The sequence below is a fragment of the Solanum tuberosum genome, unplaced genomic scaffold (genome assembly GCF_000226075.1).
Source record: "Solanum tuberosum cultivar DM 1-3 516 R44 unplaced genomic scaffold, SolTub_3.0 scf00272, whole genome shotgun sequence".
In the NCBI taxonomy this organism is placed as follows: Eukaryota; Viridiplantae; Streptophyta; class Magnoliopsida; order Solanales; family Solanaceae; genus Solanum; species Solanum tuberosum.
Window position 1 is genome coordinate 81,350 of NW_006239194.1, and position 24,077 is coordinate 105,426.

Sequence of the window (24,077 nt, forward strand, 5' to 3'; positions counted from 1 at the left end):
AACAGAAAAGGTAATAATACTAATAGGCACATGTACTAGGTCCCATAATTAAAATTAACTCTACATTGATTGGGTAATTCAAGGTGATGAAATTTTTTTGGCAATCAGAAAAATGGGCTACATATTATCTTCAGGTTCTAATGCGACTCTAATTTGATTGCAATTGGGAGTTGAAAATGCTCCTTGAGGAAAATATTTGACATGTTCCTTACAATATAATTTTATTCACACAAGTTTATTATCACAAACTTGATATTTTTTAAGTATGTATTCTTCTCTTAAAAGTGGTCCATACATGATATGATGTTTACCCCTAAATTAATGACTTTATAAGATAACAATTGAATTTGTTTTAGTGGTTTAAGGGCAAATAGGTTGTTAGGATCAAATAATATATTTTTTATGCTAATTATTGTTTGTTAAAATGAATACAAATAATCTAATAGAATATATTATGGTCGAATTTTGACCCATACAGAAATATCGTCAAATAAAAATAAAATATTTAAGTTCATAAACTATAGTCACAACAATCTTAATTCTTATGGTTCTATACATCAAACTTCTTTCTTTTGTTTTGTGTGGTGCAAATTGAATTTGTAAACTATGGTATGATGCCATAGTATGATTCGAATCATAGACTTTTGACCATCGGCCTACTATTTTGAAAATAATGAAAATGTACTTATAAATTAAGAATCTATTATTATATTATGTTGCTCGAATAATTTAAAATGTCATTGTACTAGTATATTATTAATTCTCTTTGTATACATATATTTTTTCAACTTGCAAATATAATTTAAATTATATTATTAATTATTGACATGACCGAATAATCGAACAAAACAAAATCAAATCGAAAAGAGAAAAACCAAATCAAATCAAATTTATTTTAGTTTGGATTGGACTACACTTTTTCAAACCAAATTAAAAATTGAAAAATTGAAATCGAATAATACAAAATCAAATCGAAAAAACCACATGCACACATAGTTTCAATCCTACACCATTCAAGAAAACTCCAAATATGGCCGCAAAAGAATAGTACAAAAAATTCCACAGTTGGACCACAAATTTGCCACTTCATCTTTAAAAGTAATTCTAAAAATGGAAGTAGTAGTCATCTTTAATTTTTTTTCATTTCAATTTTAGAAAAATGTAGTGATAGTCTGATATAGATCCAGAACCTAAATAAGCCACAAAAAAATAAAAGTGATCAAAATAAACTACTATTTTAGTAAATAACTAAAATAGGCTTAGTGGAAGAAAAAATTCCACTTTATTCAATATTCCAAACATTTTCCGTTAGTCTCATAACGTTTATATTTTAATATATAACGGAACTATTTTTTACACCTTGTAAAACGAAACTATTTCTTACACTTTATAAAAAGTTACTTTACCTTTTCCCTTTCTTCTTCTCCCCTTTCACTTTCATGGCTTCCAAAGGTTTTTCACTTTTAATATATAGATAATGATAGTTCAGATAGAAAAATGACACATGTAATATTTGAGATGTGAAACTCGCGAAAAATAATAATTTAAATATATTTTCAACCATCAACACTATTAATTAAATACTTAATATTTTGTCACTATATGTTGCTGCTTTCCACTTGAACTACTATTTATAATGTTTTTAGAGTTTTTTAAACTATACTTTACATATATACAAAATGAATCTCAGTGCAACAACATGATAGTGGGTGTAGTGACTCTGCCTTTGTGACTAACTTAAAATTCTAGATCCGTCTTTGCAGTCTAAAAATGATTTAATTTAGAAGAAGTTTCATTATAACATTATGTATGTATATATGGCTAAATAAGAAGCATATGTTAATCCTAACGCGTGATGACTTGTGCACGGAACATAAAGATCAAATATAATATGTTTCTTTCAATTTCTCGTGAGACACTTATTTCTCCGGAAAAAAAAGAGAGATTGAAATTGAAATTGTTGTGTATGTTATAGGAAGAAGTGAAGAAAGGAAACAAATGAGAATGGTGATGTTGGGATCAAGTCCACCAAAGTGTGTTAATAGATGCAAAGGATGCAGACCTTGCATTACTATTACTGACTATTTATTGAAACACATTTCAACTATCGATGATAGTTTAAATAGGAAAAGGAATCAACTGATACTTCAAGTGTATTTTCAACTATCGGTGATAGTTCAAGTAGGAAAAGGAAACAACGGATAGTTCAGATGTGTTTTGATAAATAGTTAGACAGTTCAGATAGGAAAAATGAACACTTGATAGTTTAGGTAAAAAACTCAGAACTTCAAATATGATTTTGATCATTAAATCTTTCTTTGATTGCTATTTTCACTCTCTTTTGACTATTTTCTAGTGTTTATAACTTGTCTAACTTGCTCTGTATGTGTGCCTAGTTGTTTCTTTCACTATAGAAACCAGTGGCCAACTAATTTCTAAAAGTATATATATTTATACAACATCAACTATTAATTCCCACAGAATCAGATACAATATTAGTCCATACCCATTGTTTAGAAATCCTAGTAAAACAGATTACACATCTACAACAATAGATATACTATACTGACAAGAGGGGTTGCTCGGATAGTAAAACAGACGTACTATCAATTTAAGGAATAGAAGCAGACCTTATGGTATTCAAGAATTCCCCCTGCAGCCTTCCCAACGTAACCCTACGTACCTTAGGAGAGGCTGGGAAGAGTAGTGTGTATGAAGACCGTATCCCTATGTACCTTAGGAGATACAAATGTTGTTTCTTATAGATCCTCGGTTCAAGAAGAAGATTTTTAGGCTACAGGACAAGGAAAAACAAAAAATGTTATTGATTACACTATAGTAATATATTGTGTACTAGTGTTTAGAACTACGTGTTTGATGTGTTACATATCAACTATCAAGATAGATGGATATTGCACACAAGCTTCAGTGTGGTCTAGTGGTCAATGAAGTAGGTTGAGAACTAACTTTTCCTCTTTGCAGTGTAATTTTCTGACGAAGGGGATTTAATCGAACCCTCTAACACACTTAGCTCCGTGACTGATACTGCTATGATGTTAAGTGTCAACTTAGTACCAGCTGTTTACTAAATCTGTGTACCAAATCATCACTTATAATCTACTTAGGAGCATATATATCACATTATCAAACAATTAACTCAAATTGACAAAGTACATTTATGAATTCAAACCTAGCTTTGAAAAGAATCATTTTTTTTATAACCATAGTGTATAACTAAATAATACAATTGATACAATAGAACGAATAAATACAAGTGAATGAATATAGTTGATACATGCTATATTCATTGCGCGAATAAATACTATTGATAATATAGATTGTATTCATTGAGGAAACGAATACACAGTATATATTGGGCCTTTTATTGTTGAAATAGGTGTGCAACCCGGCCTCTTAGCATTAATGTTTGTCCCCTTTACGTAATTATCACTATTTCATTTTCTTTGTGGGATTTACTAAATCATTTAAATTAGAATATTAAAAACAATAACATTCATTTTCTCTTCACGCATATGCTATGTACTTCACTATCATATATACTATTATTATATATACTTTCAAAATATTATTATGTAGTCTATCACTAATTAAGAGTTTCATACGTATCTTACACTTAAAAACATATATTTTTGTTGCCAGATACACAAAAATAGGTTGAGAGGCGAGCAATATTAGGGAGGGAGACGGGCGAGCGAGATTTGTATGTATCCCAGATACATAAGAGAGTGGCGAGCGAGATGAAAGAGAGGCGAACGAGATTTGCTATGTATCCCAGATACATGTGAATCCACTTGGATACAATGTATCTAGAACAAATTATACCTAAATTTGGTCACATGTATATGGAGGAATCAAAATCTGATGAAAATACGTAATATTGCAAACTATAGTGTATCTAAGTAATTAGCTACTTAAACTGATGAATTTATGTGTATATGGAGGAATCAAAATCTGATAAAATACGTAATAATGCAAACTATAGTGTATCTAAGTAATTAACTACTAAACTAGTGGATTTATCTAAGTTACATTCCCCTAAAATATACCAATTCAAATCTCTTACAAGTTACAAAAAGGCATCAATTTCTTATTGATAAGCTATCAATTCAAGATTTTAGGGTATAGACAAATCCTAATCCTAAATCTATTTGTTTACATCAACAGACAAAGTAATAATACCAATAGGCACATGTATTTAGTCCCATTATTAAAATTTACTCTACATTGATTGGTAATGAAATTTTATTGGCAAATCAGAAAGATGGGCTACATATTATCTTTAGGTTCTAATGTGACTAATTTGATTGCAATTGGGAATTGAAAATGCTCCTTGAGTATAATATTTGACATATCCTTACAATATAATTTTATTCACACAAATTCATTATCACAAACTTGAAATTTTTTGAGTATGTATTCTTCTCTTAAAAGTGGTCCATACATGATATGATGTTTACCCCTAAATTAATGACTTTATAAGATAACAATTGAATTTGTTTTAGTGGTTCAAGGGCAAATAGGTTGTTAGGATCAAACAATATATTTTTGATGCTAAATATTGTTTGTTAAAATAAATATAAATAATCTAATAGAATATATCATGATCGGATTTTGATCCATACAGAAGTATCATCAAATAAAAATAAAATATTTAAGTTCATGAACTATAGTCACAACAATTTTATGGTTCTATACATCGAACTTCTTTCTTTTGTTTTGTGTGGTGCAAATTGAATTTGGCCATAATATAATTCGAGTCGTAGACTTTTGACCATCAGCCTACTATTTTGAAAATAATGAAAATGTACTTATAAATTAAGAATATATTATTACATTATATTGCTCGAATAATTTAAAATGTCATTGTACTGGTATATTATTACTTCTCTTTGTATATATATACTAGTTATTAGGTTCCCGCGCCAGCGCGGGCCCAATGTATATTACTTCCTCCGTCTCATTTTATGTGAGGTAGTTTGATTCGCCACGGAGTTTAAAAAAGAAATGAAGACTTTTAAAATTTGTGGTCCAAAATGAATGATATAAATTTGTATGACTGTAAATTATTTCATTAAGGGTAAAATAAATATTTTATAATCAAATTGTTACTTAATATAGAAATGTGACATTCTTTTGGGACTGACTAAAAAGGAAAGTAAATAACATAAATTGGGAGTAGTTCTTTGTTTCAATTTATGTGACACCGATGAAATTTGGAGAGTTATATAATTTTTTGTATGTGACTTTGTTAAATATATTTTGAAGTTGTTAATTTATTGTGATTTATAGCACTTCTTATATCATTTTCAAATAATATATATTACTCTTTCTGTTCCATTTTATGTGACGTAGGTACTTTTACGAAAGTCAACTAAATTTCTTATATGATTCTTCAATATTTTTAGTTGTTATTTTACTTTAATTTACGTTACTTTTTATGTTATTTTCAAACAAACTTCTTATGTTTCAATATGGAATTAAAGAGTCAATAAAATTTCTTTTATGATTTTTAATTATGTTTTTTTAATATCTTATATTATTACATTGTGATTTTAAGTACTTTTTATGTAATTTTTAAATCTAGAACAAATTAAAAGAAAAACAAGGAAAAATTTAAATGAAGAAAGTACTAAAATTTTCAAATAATCATATTTCTATATTAAAATGTTAAAAACTTTAAAACTCCACATATATGCAGAAAATCATATACGGAAGACAAAATAATTTTTAAAATATATATTAAAGCTCTTTCTAATAATATCACATATTTATTCTATTTTTCAAATAATATATATTTCTCACTCAATCTCAATTACGCAGTACATATGAAATTTCGAGAGTTAATCAAATTCTTAGTACTATTTTAAACTATATTTTAGTACTATTTATATAATTTTCAAATAATATATGTTACTACTCTATTATATTATGCAATACATGTGAAATTTCAAGAATTAACCAAATTTTTAATATTTTAAATTGATTTTTAGTACTATTTTTGTAGTAAATAGAGGAAGTTGAAGAAGAAGGGCAAATCGGTCAATTGACTGACTAACCCTAAGCTCCTAAACATTCTCACTTCTAAATGGAAGCACGGGCACAATATCCGTTAAATTGTTAATTATTATGATTTATAATATTTTTTACATTATTTTCAAATAATATATGTTATGTATTTTTAAATACTTTAAGTTGTGATTAATAATATGGTGGGCCATGGTGCCACGTGTCGAAAGAAGAGTGAATTTTATTCACTCTTCTTATATAGTATAGTATATAGTAATTATTATACAGTAATAATATATATGATATATGATTTAAATAAAATAAAAGTAGGTGGGCCATGATGCCACGTGTCGAAAGAAGAGTGAATTTTATTCACTCTTCTTATATAGTATAGTATATAGTAATTATTATACAGTAATAATATATATGATATATGATTTAAATAAAATAAAAGTAGGTGGGCCATGATGCCACGTGTCGAAAGAAGAGTGAATTTTATTCACTCTTCTTATATAGTATAGTATATAGTAATTATTATACAGTAATAATATATATGATATATGATTTAAATAAAATAAAAGTAGGTGGGCCATGATGCCACGTGTCGAAAGAAGAGTGAATTTTATTCACTCTTCTTATATAGTATAGTATATAGTAATTATTATACAGTAATAATATATATGATATATGATTTAAATAAAATAAAAGTAGGTGGGCCATGATGCCACGTGTCGAAAGAAGAGTGAATTTTATTCACTCTTCTTATATAGTAATATATATATATATATATATATTTAACTTGCAAATATAATTTAAATTATATTATTAATTATTGACATGATCGAATAATCGAACAAAACAAAGTCAAATCGAAAAGAGAAAAAACAAATCAAATTAAATTTATTTTAGTTTGAATTGGACTACACTTTTTCAAACCAAATTAAAAATTGAAAAACTAAAATCGAATAATATAAAATCAAACCAAAAAACCAGATGCACACATGGTTTCAATCCTACACCATTCAAGAAAACTCCAATTTTGGCCGCCAAAGAATAGAACAAAAAATTCCACAGTTGGACCACAAATTTGTCACTTCATCTTTAAAAGTAATTCTAAAAATGGAAGTAGTAGTCATCTTTAATTTTTTTTCATTTCAATTTTAGAAAAATGTAATGATAGTCTGATAGATAGCTACATGAAAAAATAAAAACATTCCTAACAAAAAATAAACCAAGTTCATTATTATTCAAAGAAAATAAATTTAGGGCAAATATCTAATAATGACTTAAAATACTTGAATAAGATAGATAGAATTGAAATATTGCAAAATTTTGTTAGTCCAATTAGACTTATTATCAATAGAACAATGCAAGTAAACCTTGTCAATCTAATCAGACTTGTGAAAAAATTAACAAAATAGGTAGAATAATAATTTAAAAAAATATATCAACTTTTATCAGTCTAAAAAGACTTATGAACAATTAAACAACACATGTAAAATTTATGAACAATTTAAAAATAGATAAAATGAATATTGTATAAAAGTCATGCCTCATCGGCATAACTTGTGAAAAGTTAAACAACAATGTTAAATGATTCTATTTGCACTAATTAGCTATAATGCATATAGAGTTGTCCACTAAATTTACCATCTAGCCACCAAACATAGACAAAAAATAGTTAATCACACAAGTGCTAATGTCAATTTCTAGTATACATGGGCACCTCTTGAATTGTCAAACACTCTTACAACTCACCGTTAAATTAAAGCCCATGGGCTCCTCCACTTCCAAACAAGCAAAATTCTCGTGGGTTCCACCATTGGGCCACAACAAGCCGCCTACAATTAGGGGTGGACATAATTATCAAAAAATTGAAAAATCATATTGAATCGAATTAGTTTGATTTTAAAATTGGAGAATTGAATTGAAGTTTGATAAAATCGAACCGAAGAACCAAACATCCACCTACTACAATAACTTATTCAGGCAATCTAACGTGTAAATCTCGAGAGAATAAATTATACACATGCGGTATTTTTACCTCCTAAAGGTACAAGGTACGAGGAATGACTTACGAGGTAGAAATACTATTTTCAAAATATTTGGCTTTAGTGTAGTAAATCAAAATAGTGATGGAAAGAAAAGTACGGCAGGAAAAAAAAACATGTCAAATGACAAGGAAAGCAGTACAGTATTGTACAGTACAATACATAGTAGTAACAACGTTGAAATAATGTGGCAGCTAAAACATAATAGACATCAATAATGGTAGCAGATATCAAAACAATACTACGACACTGAGTACAGAACAATAACAACGGCGAAATAATGCGACAACTAAAACATAATAGACATCAATTATGGTAGCAAATATCAAAACAATACTACAACAGACTCTATGCTACCAAACTACCACCAAACCTAATCCTTTGAGAGGGAAAAAAACGACAAAATTCAATTACCTACTAACCTTTATACCGTAATCCGCAACCTTCATACTCACATATCTAAGCCCAACCACTAATGTTGAGGGTCCTTTTAGTTTGCATTTTTAGTAGTATGTTCTTTCACTCTCAATTTTGCCAGCAGTTTTTCTTTTTTCTCTTCTGACACGTCATCATTGCTGTCACGTGACTGGACAAATTTGGACCGTTAAAGTACATTTCACCGAGTGTGACGTGTTACATTTGTGGGCCCCAGATTCACACGTATGGGCCCCTCGCCGACAACTTAGAATTGCTGCAATACTCACTTTTAGGTAGATGTTTTGAAACATGACAAACTTTCTAATAGTATTTAAAATTTAACCATGATTGAGAGGAAGATTCAGTCTTTATATTCGATTGAGATTTGTAAAACATAATTTATATACGGCGCCTTTGTCCGAACCTTAACGAAGGTAGAGAAGATATTTTCGATTGACAAATTGATTCAGTTATATTTATATTTTTTAATTTTGGATGTGTACAAGTGAACACTTAAATTTGTGTAAAAGTTGATCAAGTAGACATGCACATTCTACATGACATAATATGTGTCTTTCATAAAATAATACAAATCAATTCATACGCAGGGCCGGCTCTATGCTTTAAAAAATAAGGCCTTTGCCTTAGGCCCCCAAATTTTTGTCAAGAATAAATTATGTGTTAAAATTTTTATAAAAAAATTAATTATTTATGATAAAAAGTATAATTTTTTTTAAAATAAATTATTTTATCCACTTTAACATCTTTTGTACTTTGTTAAAAATAAGAATTAACGGTGAAAAGTGTTAACAAAGTGAATTACAAATTCTTTTTTATTTCTTTTTAAATTTTAGCTTCAAGCATTACTCTAAGCATATTAAAATGAGGTATACCAAGTCATCAACTTTTTGAATCAAATTCTATGATTCTAAACTTCTAACTCTTATCTTTATTTAATATTTATCAACTTATTACTTATATCATTATGTTAACAATGCATATAATAATTGTCTCACTTAAAGGATGTTTTTCAATGTTGTGTTGATAAAATCTTACCTAAAACTAGTAACTCAAAAAACAATATTAAGTACTAATAATTTTCATCTTAATAGTGTAATTTTTTTTTTTGAATAAATACGTATATGAAGTGTATTTATATTTTAGGCCGCGAATTGAAATTTCGCTTTAGCCCCCCAATTACGTTGAGCCGCCCCTGTTAATACACATAAACAAAAGACTTCAAATTTCAATTCTTAATTGGTCAGTTCAAAACCCCAATTTTTAAATTTTAGTTTCAAGCATTACTCTAAGCATATTAAAATGAGGTATACCAAGTCATCAATTTTTTGAGTCAAATTCTATGATTCTAAACTTCTAACTCTTATCTTTATTTAATATTTATCAACTTATTACTTATATCATTATGTTAACAATGCATATAATAATTGTCTCACTTAAAGGATGTTTTTCAATGTTGTGTTGATAAAATCTTACCTAAAACTAGTAACTCAAAAAACAATATTAAGTACTAATAATTTTCATCTTAATAGTGTAATTTTTTTTTTTGAATAAATACGTATATGAAGTGTATTTATATTTTAGGCCGCGAATTGAAATTTCGCTTTAGGCCCCCAATTACGTTGAGCCGCCCCTGTTCATACGTATCTCAGGCGAATATTCATGTAAGATGAGTAGGCCTACTTATTCAACTTTATATCATTCATATTTATCTTGAACAAATAGCTTAACATTTTGAACTAAAATTGCAAGTGTTGATGAAACAATGTGACTAACAAGGTAGATGTGAGTTGGATAAAATATTTTTAAAAGTCTCGAGTTCAAATTTTAAATATGATTTTTTTTTTTGGTAAATTAAAGAGATATTTCCTCCTTACTAGGCCTTACACAAAATGAATTCAGATTAGTCGATGTTCTGATGGGGATATGAGATATCGCATAAGAAATCAAAAGAGATGAAATAATTTGAGATGGTAGAGTTAAAACTTCTTCACCCTTAATTTGAGGTTTCAAATTCGAACTCTGAATATGAAAGAAATTTTTTTAAGAAAACACTTTCTCTTTAATGTCCCTTACACGAGGTGTATTCAGATTAGTCAGTGCTCCAATAGAAATACCAGACATCGAATGAGAATTTTAAAAAAAAAAATAAACAAGAAAATAACGTGGAGCTAAAATATTGATTGCCCCATGCATTGTTTCCCCTATAAAATGTCAAACTATAACTCTTGCTACCTCAAATTAAATTAATGATGCTTCTTCGTAGCTCTTCAAGTCCATTACTCAAGCAACAATATTATTCATGTCTCCCACAAGAACCAAAAAAATACTTGTCAACATTATCATCACTCTCAAAATTAGAATGTAATTCAGTACAAAAGAAGATGTCTAGAGTTTTATCTGAAACTGATCTCAATAGGGCATCATCATCTAATTCAAGCAACTCATGTTGCATGGCCTTGCACAATCTACTACTTCCTACCACATTTGATGAAGAGGATAAAGAAGATGAGGTATATAATGTTCATGAATTGTTAGAAATTCTCATTTCTCACGGTCGGGAGAGAGTACACTTTTATTTATTTAATTATGTGTTCAACATACCTCTCCTCACGTATCATTTTGACTCTTTTTTTCACGATTATGTCCTTAAAACGCCTCCTCATGTGCATAATATATTCTTATAATTCCATGGGCTTGATTATATCTTGGAGGGCTCTTCACGTGCGATTTTAATTCTTTTTTCATTGGCTTAATTATGTTTTCAACACATTCTGGCCAAATATGGAGTGATTCTTTTTTAGAGTTTTAAGTTATAACAATGTTAATGTGAGAAGAGATAACACTATCAAGTCAACCAAAGAATATATATGAGCTTACATGTATACTGCCACATGTAAGATGACCTGATAGTATTAAAAAAAATTACATTAATCGTAGTCGATTTATATGTTAAAAAATCACGAAAGTCCCACATTGATGATTAATCAGATGGGTGGACTCCTTATAAGATTTGGACAATCCTCCTACACTCCTACTTTTGAGCTAGCTTTTGGGTATGAGTTAGACTTAAGATCTAATTTTACATGATATCATAGTAGGACTCATCTCACGTGAGGTGGGGTGTTAAAGAATGACAAAAGTCTCGCATTAATAGTTAATGAGATGAATAAGCTCCTCCCGGGGAATATATGAACGTCTTTCTCCCGGCTTACTACTATTTTCGAGTGGAAAGAAAGTTATTGCCAGCTCTTTGAACGAATACGCAAGGCTTGGAGAATCCTTCTTTCTCTGAGCTAACTTGCCTAGCAGAATCCTTGAGATAACTTTTTGGTGGTGTGAGTTAGATTCAAGAACTAATTTTACAATATATAAATTAGACTCTTCCTTTTAATAGCCTTACATATATAATATTTTTTGATAATGAATGACAGTGAGATTTAAATCTAAGATGAACTTTGTTTGCCTTCTTTGATACTATATTGAAATTAATGTGTCCATCTGATCATCCAAGAACTTCAACTATTGATGCTAATCTAATAACATTGTTTTATTTACTTAATTATATTTTTAGCAGATAGGATTGACAAATAGGTTGATGTTACTTTCAAATTCCGGGTTGGAAATGGTGGAGAGACATGAAGTTGAGGAAGAGAAACACACGAGGGCGGTGGAGCAACTGGTGGTTGACGGTGGTGGAAGTGGAGGAGACGGTAGAGGAAAAAAATGTGGTGGTGGTGGTGGTGGTGATTCTGATGGAGATAGTTCTGAGTTTAGTGTTGATTTGTATTACACAAAGATGATTCAAGCTAATCCTGGGAACTCACTACTTCTTGGAAATTATGCAAGATTCTTGAAAGAGGTACTAATTACAAACTTTAATTTGCATTTTTTTGATGGAAAGTGGAGAGAATTAAGTGGTCATATCATGATTAGGAGGTGTTTATGTACGATAAAATGACACGTGTCGATTGGATGACACGTGTTATATCACATGACGTGCACTACATGATGGTCATGTGTTGCACGTGTGCGTAAATGAAATTTGCATGACCAACATCGACTTCAATGGGCCAAAGTCTGATACCATGCTAAATGAATTTTGATCCTAACTTACACTCCAAAAGCTAGTTCTTGAGGGGACGATTGTTCAGATCCATTTAAGTTGAGAATTAATCAATTTTCCAACTAATGTAGGACTCTAAACCTACTCTAATGATTGTGGTTCGGCCGTACCCACTAGCTTTGGTCCAGATTCATCTATATTTGTATTAAAAAAAATTATTGAATACATACAAATTAATAGATTTAGAACCTAATAACTTTAAAGAACTAAAATCCTGAACTCATAAATTCTAAATTTTGGCTTCGCCTCTATGACTACACCTCTCTTTACATTTAGGTCCAACTGAAGCATGGATTGAAAGCCGCCCAAACAGATATGAACATTACTCTAATATCATATCAAATAAAGCTTTGGACGCCAAAAGTTATATCTCAAAAAAAAAAAAGAATTATCCAAGACCTTATAAGTAGTAGATCGAGTCCAATGTAGGATCATTCTCATCGACAATATATAGTAATGGTAATATATAGATTTAAAATAAAACATTGGAGTTGCACATGTTCACTCTATTCCTAAAAGTTTTTTATTTTGTAAATTGATGAATATCAAACAGGTGAGTGGAAACTTGGTGAAAGCAGAAGAATATTGTGAAAGAGCAATGTTAGCAAATCCAAGTGATGGAAATGTACTTTCATTCTATGCTGATTTAATTTGGAGAACACATAAAGATGTCCCTCGAGCTAACAACTACTTTGACAAAGCTGTTAAAGTTGCACCAAACGATTGGTAACAATTCATTACTCATATATTTCGAAATTATTATCTCTTATTCTAATTTCAACCAAACAACTGATCATTTCGTATATTCTAAAACTTACCTTATTTTTCAAAGGCATAATACATATATGTGTCTTTTAATTTGACTTCAGTTATTTTTTTTCAATGATGCAGCTATGTGTTGGCTTCCTATGCTCACTTTCTTTGGGATGTAGAGGATGTAGAAGAAGAAAAAGAACAAGAACATAGACAATATCAAATGAATGATAATAATTTACCTATATAATGTTGTATATAAAATATAAATAATTAACCATGCTAACATTTTTTTAGTTTTTTTTTGTATATCTTTTACCTTTTTAGGTAGGTTTTCCTTTTTAATTTTTCTTTTTTGCCTTGGCTACTAAAGTATTTTGATGAGGTTAAGTTATTGCTCTTTCTTGGCTTGATTGTAATTGAGAATGAAATAAAAAGTCGACTTCTAAGGATATATTTGGTACGAAGGAAAATAAAGTTCAGAAAAATATTTTCTTATTTTTTCATACTTGGTTTAATGAGGGAGGCGACGATGATGTAGAAGTGTCACATTGCATTTTCTAAGGGTGCCAAAGAAGTTTCACCAATGTCACCAAGTTGGTTCCATTTCGAGATAGTTCACCTAACAAGTAGTGGCATTGTTGTAATTAGCTGAAGCTTTCGAAGGCTATATCTCCTTCCACGAATATGGGAATGGGATGAAACTTTATGCATGTGTGAAGAAAGTCAATACAAGTATAATTGAACAAAAGTCACCTTGTTTAGAGTTCGTATTAGAAAGAAACGACCATCATGATTCTTAAGTTAAAACTTGTCATCAAGCCGTACCAAGTAAGGAACCTTGAGGGGTACCTCACAGGCCTATCTAGGTATCTCTAAGGAGTGTCCAAAGGTGCTTATAAGAGTTAGGAAACTCTATGTGCACCGCTCCGTCTCAAGGATAATATTGAGCACTCAATGAGTCTAGAGGCTTGATGTATAGACCGATTAGTCCCTATGGGCTAGCTAACCCTAGGAATGATACATACATACGTGTTCATTGAACATCCTAGGCACCACTCTTAAGAGCCTCGTGTGTTGACTTGTGAACATGGCTTAGGTTCAGCCTTGCAAGCAAAGGTCTGTTAGCCTAGACGTGTAGTCGTGGGAGATGTTACATTATGTGAGATGCAAGTATGTTGCCAAAGTAATGTTTGGCAGTGCCATAAGACAACGATAGACATATTATGCAAGGCACACATGAAAAAGGATAAGGATTTTAGTTTTACCATAAGTTTAAATCAATTTTAATCCAATACATTTATAACTCGATCTATTTTAACATGTCTTAATCCAATCCAATTTACCTGATTGACACCTCTACCGGCTACCACGGCCTTTTAAGACCTTTAATTTGTCTCATGTGTAAGTAAGACTCAAGGAAAATATCTATGAGAGTAGTATATCCTGCTAGAGAGACTAAAGATATTCTGAAAAATAGTATTCTCAATATATTAATGATATAGTAGAAAGCACATATTTATAGCTATACAATTGTAGGGTTAAAGTTCTATTTTAGGAAGGAATATATATGGTTATAAATGTATATTCTGCAAATCAGTCCTATTCTAAGAAAAAATATATTTTCTAATTATTATACAATTATAGCTTTTCCTAACATCCCCCTCAAATTGATACCGGTGATCACATAGTAGCAATTTGGAGATAAGATATTGATGTTGTGCTCGTGTCATCCCTTTGTGAACAAATCAGCAAGTTGATCATAAGAATGAATGTGTTGTAGAGTGATGAGACGATCAATAACCAATTCTCGAATGTAATGGCAGTCTACCTCTATATGCTTTGTGTTTTCATGTTGCACTGGGTTTGTGGCTATTTTAATCGCACTAGTGTTATCAACATGTAGCACTATAGGAGATGTAATAGCGACACTGAGCTTAGATAATAGACATCGTAGCCAAATAATTTCTGAACTTGCTGCCGACATAGCACGATACTCAGCCTCTGTAGATGATTTAGATATACAAGATTGTTTCTTACATTTCCAAGATATCAAGGATGTGCCAAGAACATGCACCAACCAGTAACAAAACGACTAGAATTAGGACAACCAGCCCAATCTGCATCAGTATATCCTTCAAGATGTATAGAAGAATCAGAATGAAAAAGAACAATTTGACTCATAGAACCATGAACATATCGAATGAGACGAAGTAATGCAGTTTGTATGCGGTAAGAATTAACCATAAACTGACTTAGAATTTGTACTGCATGTGAGATGTCTGGCCTTATCATAGTGAGATAAACTAAGGATCCCACCAACTGCTAATACAATGTTGGATCATTGAATGGTTCTCCATCAACCTCCTTGTACTTTGTATTAATCTCCATTGAGGTGTACACAAACTTGTCATCAGTAAGACCAGCCTTTGCAACAAGATCATGAGCATACTTTTGTTGTGTAAGCATGATCCCAATAGGCAAGTATAAAACCTCAAGTCCAAGAAAGTATGTCAGTCGTCCCAAGTCCTTCATCTTAAATGAGGTATGCAAGAATTCTTTCAATTTAGTAATATTCTCTGGATCATTTCCTGTGATAATGATATCATCAACATAGATGAGAAGTATTGTGATACCTACTGGAGAAGTATGAAGAAACAAAGAATGGTCTGAAGAACTCTGAAAGAAGCCCCCAGTTTGAATCGTGGATCAAAATTTGTCAAACCAAGCTCGGGGAGCCTATTTTAAGCCATAAAGAGATTTTCGAAGATGGCATACTGCATTTGGTCTTGGCAGAACACACCCAGGTGGTGGTTTCATAAACACCACTTCTTCCAGATCGCCATGGAGAAATGCGTTTTTCATATCCATCTGATGTAAGGTTCAACCTTTCATTGAAGCCACGGCCAATAATGTCTGTACCGTTGTCATCTTAGCAACAGGTGCAAACGTCTCCTCATAATCCACCCCATACTCTTGTTTGTACCCTTGAGCAACTAATCGAGCTTTGTAGCGATCAATTGTACCATTTGCCTTAAGTTTAATGGAATACACCCACTTACTTCCAAAGAGAACTCCAACTATTGGTTTATCAACAAATTCCCAAGTAGAATTTTCATTCAATGCACGAAGCTCTTCTGACATTGCCTCTTTCCAACAAGTTTGTGTAGAAGCCTGGGAGTAAGATATAGGTACATCAACAAAATGTAGTGTGGTATGCATGGCATAAGACTTACCAAACTTCCCTGGAGAGTAACCGAGCCGTTCAGGAGTATGGCGATTTGTCCGACTAGATCGGCGTGGGGGAGTAACTGGATGAGACGATTCCTCTTCGGAAGATGATGATGCGTATGTAGAGTCAACAACAGAAGAACATGACGGCTAGAGATCATCATAATCATAGTTTATGGGCTGCTCCGGAGGATCAGTATATACCACATCATCATCAAACTTGTACAAAAAGGAAATATATTCTAAATCATGTTTAGAATTGTGTTTGTAAGAAAATTGACCCTAAAAAATAATAACATGTCTAGATACACGAAGTTGGTGATGAGATGCATCATAACATAGATACCCCTTTTGTGTGTCATTGTAGCCTACAAAAATACATTGTGCTGCCTTAGTAATTGAAAGCTTTTGTCTTTCATGTGCTGGAATATGGACAAAGCAAACACAACCAAAAACTCGCAAGTGAGAATAATCAAGCTTCTTATGAAATAATTTGAAGTACGGTGTCTCATTAGCAATGGGTGGGGAAGTTTGTCTATTAATCAAATATGCAGAAGTATGTACTGCTTCAGGCGAGAAACTCTTAGGCATACTAGATGTGCCCAACAAAGCCAATGTAGTTTCCAAAGCATGTCGATTCTTCCTTTCTACGACTATGATGAACCGACTCTAGAATAAACATCCTGCCAACTCTACTCCCCTTGGCCATGGTCATCCCGGTTTTCAAATTCTGAACAACACAATCATTGGGTGAGAATTTTACAACACAATTTTGATCAACTAGCTGACCTACCGAAACCAAATTAGCCTTCAAATTAGATACATAAAGAATGTTAGACAAATTTCCAACAAAACCAATACCCGAAGCAGGCAATGTATGCCCATTTGCCGTATGAATAACATGTTTAGAAACATCATCATACAATGAAGAAAATTGGGACAGATCTCCGGTCAGATGATTGGAAGCACCCGAATCTAGATGCCAAGTAGATTTAATAGAATTACTTGTACCTGAGGATGCCGAGAGTGCACTTGAGATGGCTCCGAGAAGGGTAGCTGCTATAGAATCTCGAATTAGCCTTTCAAGATCATGTCCAGAAGGGAAGGAACCAACCGATTTAGTGACATCTGTTTGGTATGCTTAGTGAGCAGGCCGTGAACGATTTGGACGACGACAACAGTCCGAAATATGATGGCCAGTAATCTTACAGTAAGCAGAAAATTTTTTCTTCTTAGGATAATTGGCTGCTATGTGACCAAAGTCGTTGCATTCATAGCATTGGACAATTCTCTTAGTATTTCCTGATGAAGTACCGACAGTTGATTTTTGTGCAAGTAATGCAACAGTAGGTAATGTCATTGACTCCATGGCCGCCTGAGTTCCAAGCCTGGTCTCTTCACGCAAGATGGCTGCCAACACAACATCAAGAGTAGGTGTGACTTCTCTGTTCAACAAACTGCCATGAATAGACTCGAATTCATACCGAAGTTTCATCAAGAATTGTACCATCCTTGTCCTTTGTCGTTCTCCTAACACTTCCTTGAGCCCTGTCGTAGACATATTTCACCCATAAATTTGATCTTGTTCTGACCAGAGAACAGCTGCAAGCCGGCATAAAAGGAACGAACATTCTTGTCTCTCTGTGTATATTCAGCAATGTTGCGTTTCACTTCAAACTCTCGTGCAAGATTGCTTTGTTGGTAGACGTTACGCAGGTGGAGCCATATCTCTGAAGCTAAACTAAATGGTCTAAGTCCCATAGCGATGTCAGCATGTACCAAATTCAGCATCCAAGCGATTACCTTCACATTATTCAAATTCTATTGATCCAACTCCTTTTCATCTGTTGGCAGACCAACAAAACCATCTAACCACCCAAAGTCCCTTTCCTTGAACAAAAATTCCAAAGTGGAATTCCCATAGAGAAAACTTGGAACCATCCAATTTTGTGGAGAGCAAATCGTGCGAAGATGATTGTGAATTCATTGATAACGGAGAAAGAAAAAAAAAGGGACAAATACAAAGAGACAAGAAGAACGCAGGAAGGTAACAAGGTACATGTGTAGAAAAAGCAAAGAGCACAGAAAAATTGTTAAACGATGGCTCTTGATACCATGCTAGAGAAACAAATGATATTCTGAAAAATAGTATTCTCAATATATTAATGACACAGTAGAAAGTAGGGGTGCAAAACCGAATCTAAAATCGAACCAAACCACAAACCGAGAAAAAAAAACCGACTAGTGGTTGGTTTGACTTGGTTTGGTATTGAAAAAAAACCCGCTATATTTGAGTTGGTTTGGTTTTAACTAAAAAAAACCAACCCAACATTATATATATAATTTTTTTTAAAAAAATTATACATAAAAATATATACTTTGGTATAATTTTTAAATATTTCTTATACTTTTTCATAGTTTTTATCTTTTAATATATTATTTCAAGTTTGAAACTTAGAATTCTGAATGGTTCAATAAAGATTATAGTCCACAAATGTTGGTAATTATAATAAAATTTAAATCAAAATCAAATTAATACTAATGCAAAAAGAAAATCAATTCAACACTAAGAATGATACTAATGCAAAAAGGAAATCAATTCAACACTAAGAATGACTATAATATTGAATATTTGTTCTTTGGTTTTATATTGGTTTAGACAATTCAAATACATATCTAATTTTAATTTCCTTTAATATTTAGTCATGTAACTAATACTTATTAAACTTATTTTAGTATGATTTAGTACTTTTAAATTATGATCATTTTCATTATGACTTGTTAATTTGCAATATTTGTTTTTACGTGATTTCATTAGTATTATTATTATTATTATTTTGTTGGATATTTTAGTGTCATTACTCATATCATATTTTGTGTTATTTTCTTAAGAAACACCTTAGATAGTTGTATTTTGGTAGGACTAAAGAAATATTTGAAGTACAAGTAAATTATATGTTTGTATGAATACTTTACCGGGAAAATCTGAAAAAACCAGAAAATCCGAATAACCCGAAAAAATCCGAAAAAACCCGAGGTTGAAAAACTCGAGTTTTATTGGTTTGGTTTGGTTTGGTTTATAGATTTAAAAATCCGACATAAATGGTTTGGTTTGATATTTGAAAAACTCGAACCAACCCGGCCATGTACACCTCTAGTAGAAAGCACATATTTATAGCTATACAATTGCAGGGTTAAAGTTCTATTCTAGGAAGAAGTGTATATGGTTATAAATGTATATTCTGTAAATCAATCCTATTCTAAGAAAGAATATATTTTCTGATTACTATACAATTATAGCTTTTCCTAATATATCCCTCCTCATTTGGCCCTCTAAGATCTTGATTTTAAAGATTATTCTATTAATATCAAATGCATGTTATTAAAAAAACTAATATTTGAGAAACTCCAAGACAAGAAATATTCTCCATTAATAATGTTAGAAAAATTAGGTATATAAGCAACACGAGGCAACAAATATCTAAATGACTAGTTGTTTGCCATTCAACAATATTATTATATTCTTGCCTAACCTCTTTGCAGGCTGTCTTTATTCTTAAAGAACTATGTATAGCTGCACATTAAGATGCCTAAGAATTGTCCACATCTATATGTGTCTTGCTAACATTAAATTTGTTATGATGCTCCTTACCGTACCTCCACACCCATTGTTTTATACTATCAGGTCACATAAAAGATATAACGAGAGGTAAAATACATAGTCTGTAAAAGTATGAAATATATTGTTTTCTAGCCAGACAACCTACTATAACATATTAATTTAATGCACAAGAATTATTTCCTCTTAACTCATATTAAATGACAAATTAAATGATATTTTAGAGTAAAAGAGTAACGTCTGACATTGTTTCAGAGACGATTTTATAATGGTTGGTGTCATCCGATGACTCTTCCCTTGGGTGTTTAATCCTTGGTCCGATTTTGTATCTTGGTTTGTTTGTATTTTTTCGAGACGAACCGTATTGTCTACCATCGGTGTAGAATTGTTGCTCTCCTTCCACGTGTCTGCATGTAACTTGTCCACGTATCTTGCCTAATTTTGTCCAATACAATAGAGTCGAATTTAGTAACTTAAGTTCAAACTTTGTACTTGTCGTAAAAAAGTCATTTAATATATATAAATTGTCAATTTAGAACCCACTAATTGAAAAGGTTTAGAATCCCAAATTCATAAACTTTAAATTCTGTCTCCACCTTTATAATTAACCTACCCTAATACAAGTATCAATGACTAATCCCACAGTTCGAACCTCACGAAAACAACTTTAATGTTGCATCAAGATTTCCTTTTAAAATTTATTTACACTATCAGTGTACATAAGTTTCTTGATTCTTTCTTGAAAATGGATTGCAATAACCAGCAGAGAGATAACAGGCAGCTTGACTTTGATATTAGCTTTAGTCCCAAAACTTGAATAGCCAGAAAATTACTTCCGCCATCCCAATTTATATGACACGATTTCAATAGTCCAACTTTTTTATTTTAGTCACAAATTTAGACATAGAATCTATCTAAAAGGTACTATAAGTTATATAACTCACAAATATCAACAATCTAAAATATTTAAAGAACATACGAATAAATTGCGATCAAAGATTTCTTTTGTTTGATGAACACAATTCATTAAATTGTAACATTGTTTTCCCCATAATGACATAAATACATTGATCACAACAAAATATTTATGAATTCTAACTTAAGGTTCTACTAATTTTCCTAGATAATAGCATTTCAAATAATCCAAAACCAACCAAGAACAGAACCAGCCACTAATCCCATCCCTAATGAAACAGCCAAAACAATTGCAGCAATTTCAGCTTCAGAACTTGGCACAGACTTGGGAGCAAGAATCATAATGACACTTGTCAAGTACCCGTTGGTCAGACCGAGCATCGTCGTTAAAAATACAATTGACACTTCACATTTTAGCCATTTAGGACCATGTAAACAAGCTGTAAACAGAGGATAGAACAATAGCCTAGCAACACAACCCCATGTAGCCTTACTAGTACTCTTAACAACATACAATGCAGTGAAAGATTTCCCAACGAAATCCGCTACGTTGTAAATTGTTATAAGTAAAATGGGATACCAATCTTTAAACACACTCGATTCAAGATTTTCTGCTAAGAACCCTGGGAAAATAGACAATGTCACAGTGTAAATCGCGAATATTCCAAATGCAGGACACTTTATAGTTCTTGCCACATCGCGGAGTTTATGCCTCGAACATGGCAAGAAATCTTGAACAAGATGTGTGTAATGTTGCTGCATAATTGGCAACTTGTACAACAAGTTGCAACAGATGATGCACACTATCAAAACTGTTGTGCTAATTATGAAGTAGAAATGAGCACTTGTCTTTAGACCATGTGGAGTATGTGGAAGTGATACTTTGGTTATAATCCTCAATATGCAAATTAAAACACCTGTTGAAAAAACACATTAACAAGTTTAATATACGAAAAAGATAAAATTCAAGAATCAAGCTTGAGCTATATGAAAAGAGTAACACTAAATGTTCAACAAATATCAAATCTTGAATCGGCTATACAGTCAGACCTTTCTATAATAAATCGTCCTTCGTAACAACATTTCACTATAACAATCAAGTTTTCGTTGGAACCAACTTTCATATTATGTTATATTATATGTTATTTATAACAACATTTCACTATAACAGTCAAAAAAATATCCAGATAAACGAGACTGTTATAGAGAGGTTCGACTATATGTTCATTTTCTAAGCAATTTGAAAAAGAAAACACATTGATTAAGTGAAAATAAAAACAAGTTCAATATACAAAAAGATAAAATTCAAGAACCAAGCTTGGGCTAAGTGAAAAAACACACACTAAATTTTCAACAAATATTAAATTTTGAACTCATAATATCAAACGTACGATGAGTTAAAGTCTTAAATCTTGAATTCATGATATACAATCAGACATTTCTATAACAATCATCCTTAATAACAACATTTCACTATAACAATAAACTTTTCTTTGAGACCGACATTCATGTTATGTTATATTGCATGCTCTCTATAACAACATTTCATTCAACCAAACAATATCCAGACAAACGAGGTCGTTACAGAGAAGTTTGACTTGTATACCTGAAGAAGCAGTTCCAGCAAAAATTGCTTGCATGTATTGTTTAGGCAGCTTACCAGCAGAACCAATCAAGCTTCCACCAATCAAACCATCAGCCAAACCACAAACAACAACAGATACAACCACAACACAATATGTTGCATTTGACTTCACCTTTGTTCCATTTTGATCCCAATTAATCCAATCAACAATTGGTGTTACCATTAAACAAAGAACAAACATAGAAAAACCAAGATTCAATCTCAATCTAAGACTCATTGTTTGGTTCCATTTATTCCAACTCAACATCAAAACAAGAATCAAAAGAGATGAAGTCATGTAAGCAACAGAGAAAACTTTCTCAACATGTTTTGTTGGATAAAGATAACCAAAGTAATCAACAGCAGTGATTAAGGCATTCCAAGGTAACAAATTGCCAGCACCAAGCAAGAAATGGATTATGTATGAAATTTTATAAGTGTCTCTTGCTTCATTTTGATCAACCTTTGTGATCATGTTCATCTCTATTCCTTTGTGATTTTGTACCATCTTTTGATTGTGGAGAATGATCATTTGGTCAAGCATCTTATAGACAAGTTACTAATGATATCCCAATAGGTAAGCACCTATGTTGTTCGGATACGGGTGTGGGGATTTGATACTGAGTGTAAATTCAGAGGTCGAATCAGTCATTTCATGAATTTTTAGATTCGAGGGTATAGATAGGAACAACTTTTTGATTTGTTGAAAAATAACTTAACTCAATTTTGTTTAATTAAGTTGAATGATCAAACAATGTTGTGTTATTATTACTACATTTTTATTTAATTGATTGAATAGTCATGTTTTACTAATTACTACTCATCTTTATTGCTGGATTCTGAGATATGGCTCGTATAATTTAAGAATCTGATGTAGATGCGGTGATATTGTGAATTGGTCATATATTAAAAATGTATTAGATATACGGTCATCTCGTAGTTATTGGTCATTCTAATATATGACTAAGCACATCTGACTTTCAATTAGATGAATTGATGAAATATGTGTTTTTTTTAATCAATTTATATATACTATAAATTATATGTAGAACAATATTACCCTCAAACATAATGTAATAGTACAAACCTAACATAGTACTTGGCTAATTAAATAGTATAATGGTTAATAATAAGATTCACAAGTATAGGGACCAAAAGTATACAATTTAATTTATTTAAGGTTAAATGTGCTTAAACGGATATTAGAAGGACCAAAATTAAAATTTGGTGATACTGAAGGGACTAAAAGCATAAATTTTATATCTTAATTTTGAGAATTAAATATTGTATGTAAAA

General features: G+C 31.3%; 2 protein-coding genes and 1 long non-coding RNA gene across 4 annotated transcripts; 1 reads left to right on the forward strand and 2 right to left on the reverse strand.

Annotated features, from left to right (window-relative positions):
- Positions 1 to 2,865: 2,865 nt before the first annotated feature.
- Positions 2,866 to 8,577, reverse strand: LOC107062801 (uncharacterized). The gene is made up of 3 exons (XR_001474848.1): positions 8,501 to 8,577; positions 7,786 to 7,868; positions 2,866 to 3,091 (listed from the first exon to the last, which is right to left on the reverse strand). It is a non-coding gene; the product is annotated as an uncharacterized lncRNA (long non-coding RNA).
- A 2,120-nt stretch (positions 8,578 to 10,697) lies between these two features.
- LOC102605334 (uncharacterized) lies at positions 10,698 to 13,846 on the forward strand. 2 transcript variants are annotated; one of them, XM_006358214.2, is made up of 4 exons: positions 10,698 to 11,026; positions 12,088 to 12,375; positions 13,193 to 13,365; positions 13,531 to 13,846. In XM_006358214.2, the coding sequence occupies exons 1-4, from the start codon at positions 10,763 to 10,765 to the stop codon at positions 13,640 to 13,642; spliced, it is 837 nt and encodes a 278-aa protein (XP_006358276.1). In that variant the 5' UTR covers positions 10,698 to 10,762; the 3' UTR covers positions 13,643 to 13,846. The 2 variants fall into 2 exon arrangements, with proteins under 2 accessions (XP_006358276.1, XP_006358277.1); XM_006358215.2 differs by having other exon boundaries at positions 12,091 to 12,375.
- A 7,382-nt stretch (positions 13,847 to 21,228) lies between these two features.
- On the reverse strand, positions 21,229 to 23,473 carry LOC102605898 (equilibrative nucleotide transporter 8). Its single transcript, XM_006358216.2, has 2 exons — positions 22,764 to 23,473; positions 21,229 to 22,074 (listed from the first exon to the last, which is right to left on the reverse strand). The coding sequence occupies exons 1-2, from the start codon at positions 23,323 to 23,325 to the stop codon at positions 21,377 to 21,379; spliced, it is 1,260 nt and encodes a 419-aa protein (XP_006358278.1). The 5' UTR covers positions 23,326 to 23,473; the 3' UTR covers positions 21,229 to 21,376.
- Positions 23,474 to 24,077: the final 604 nt, after the last annotated feature.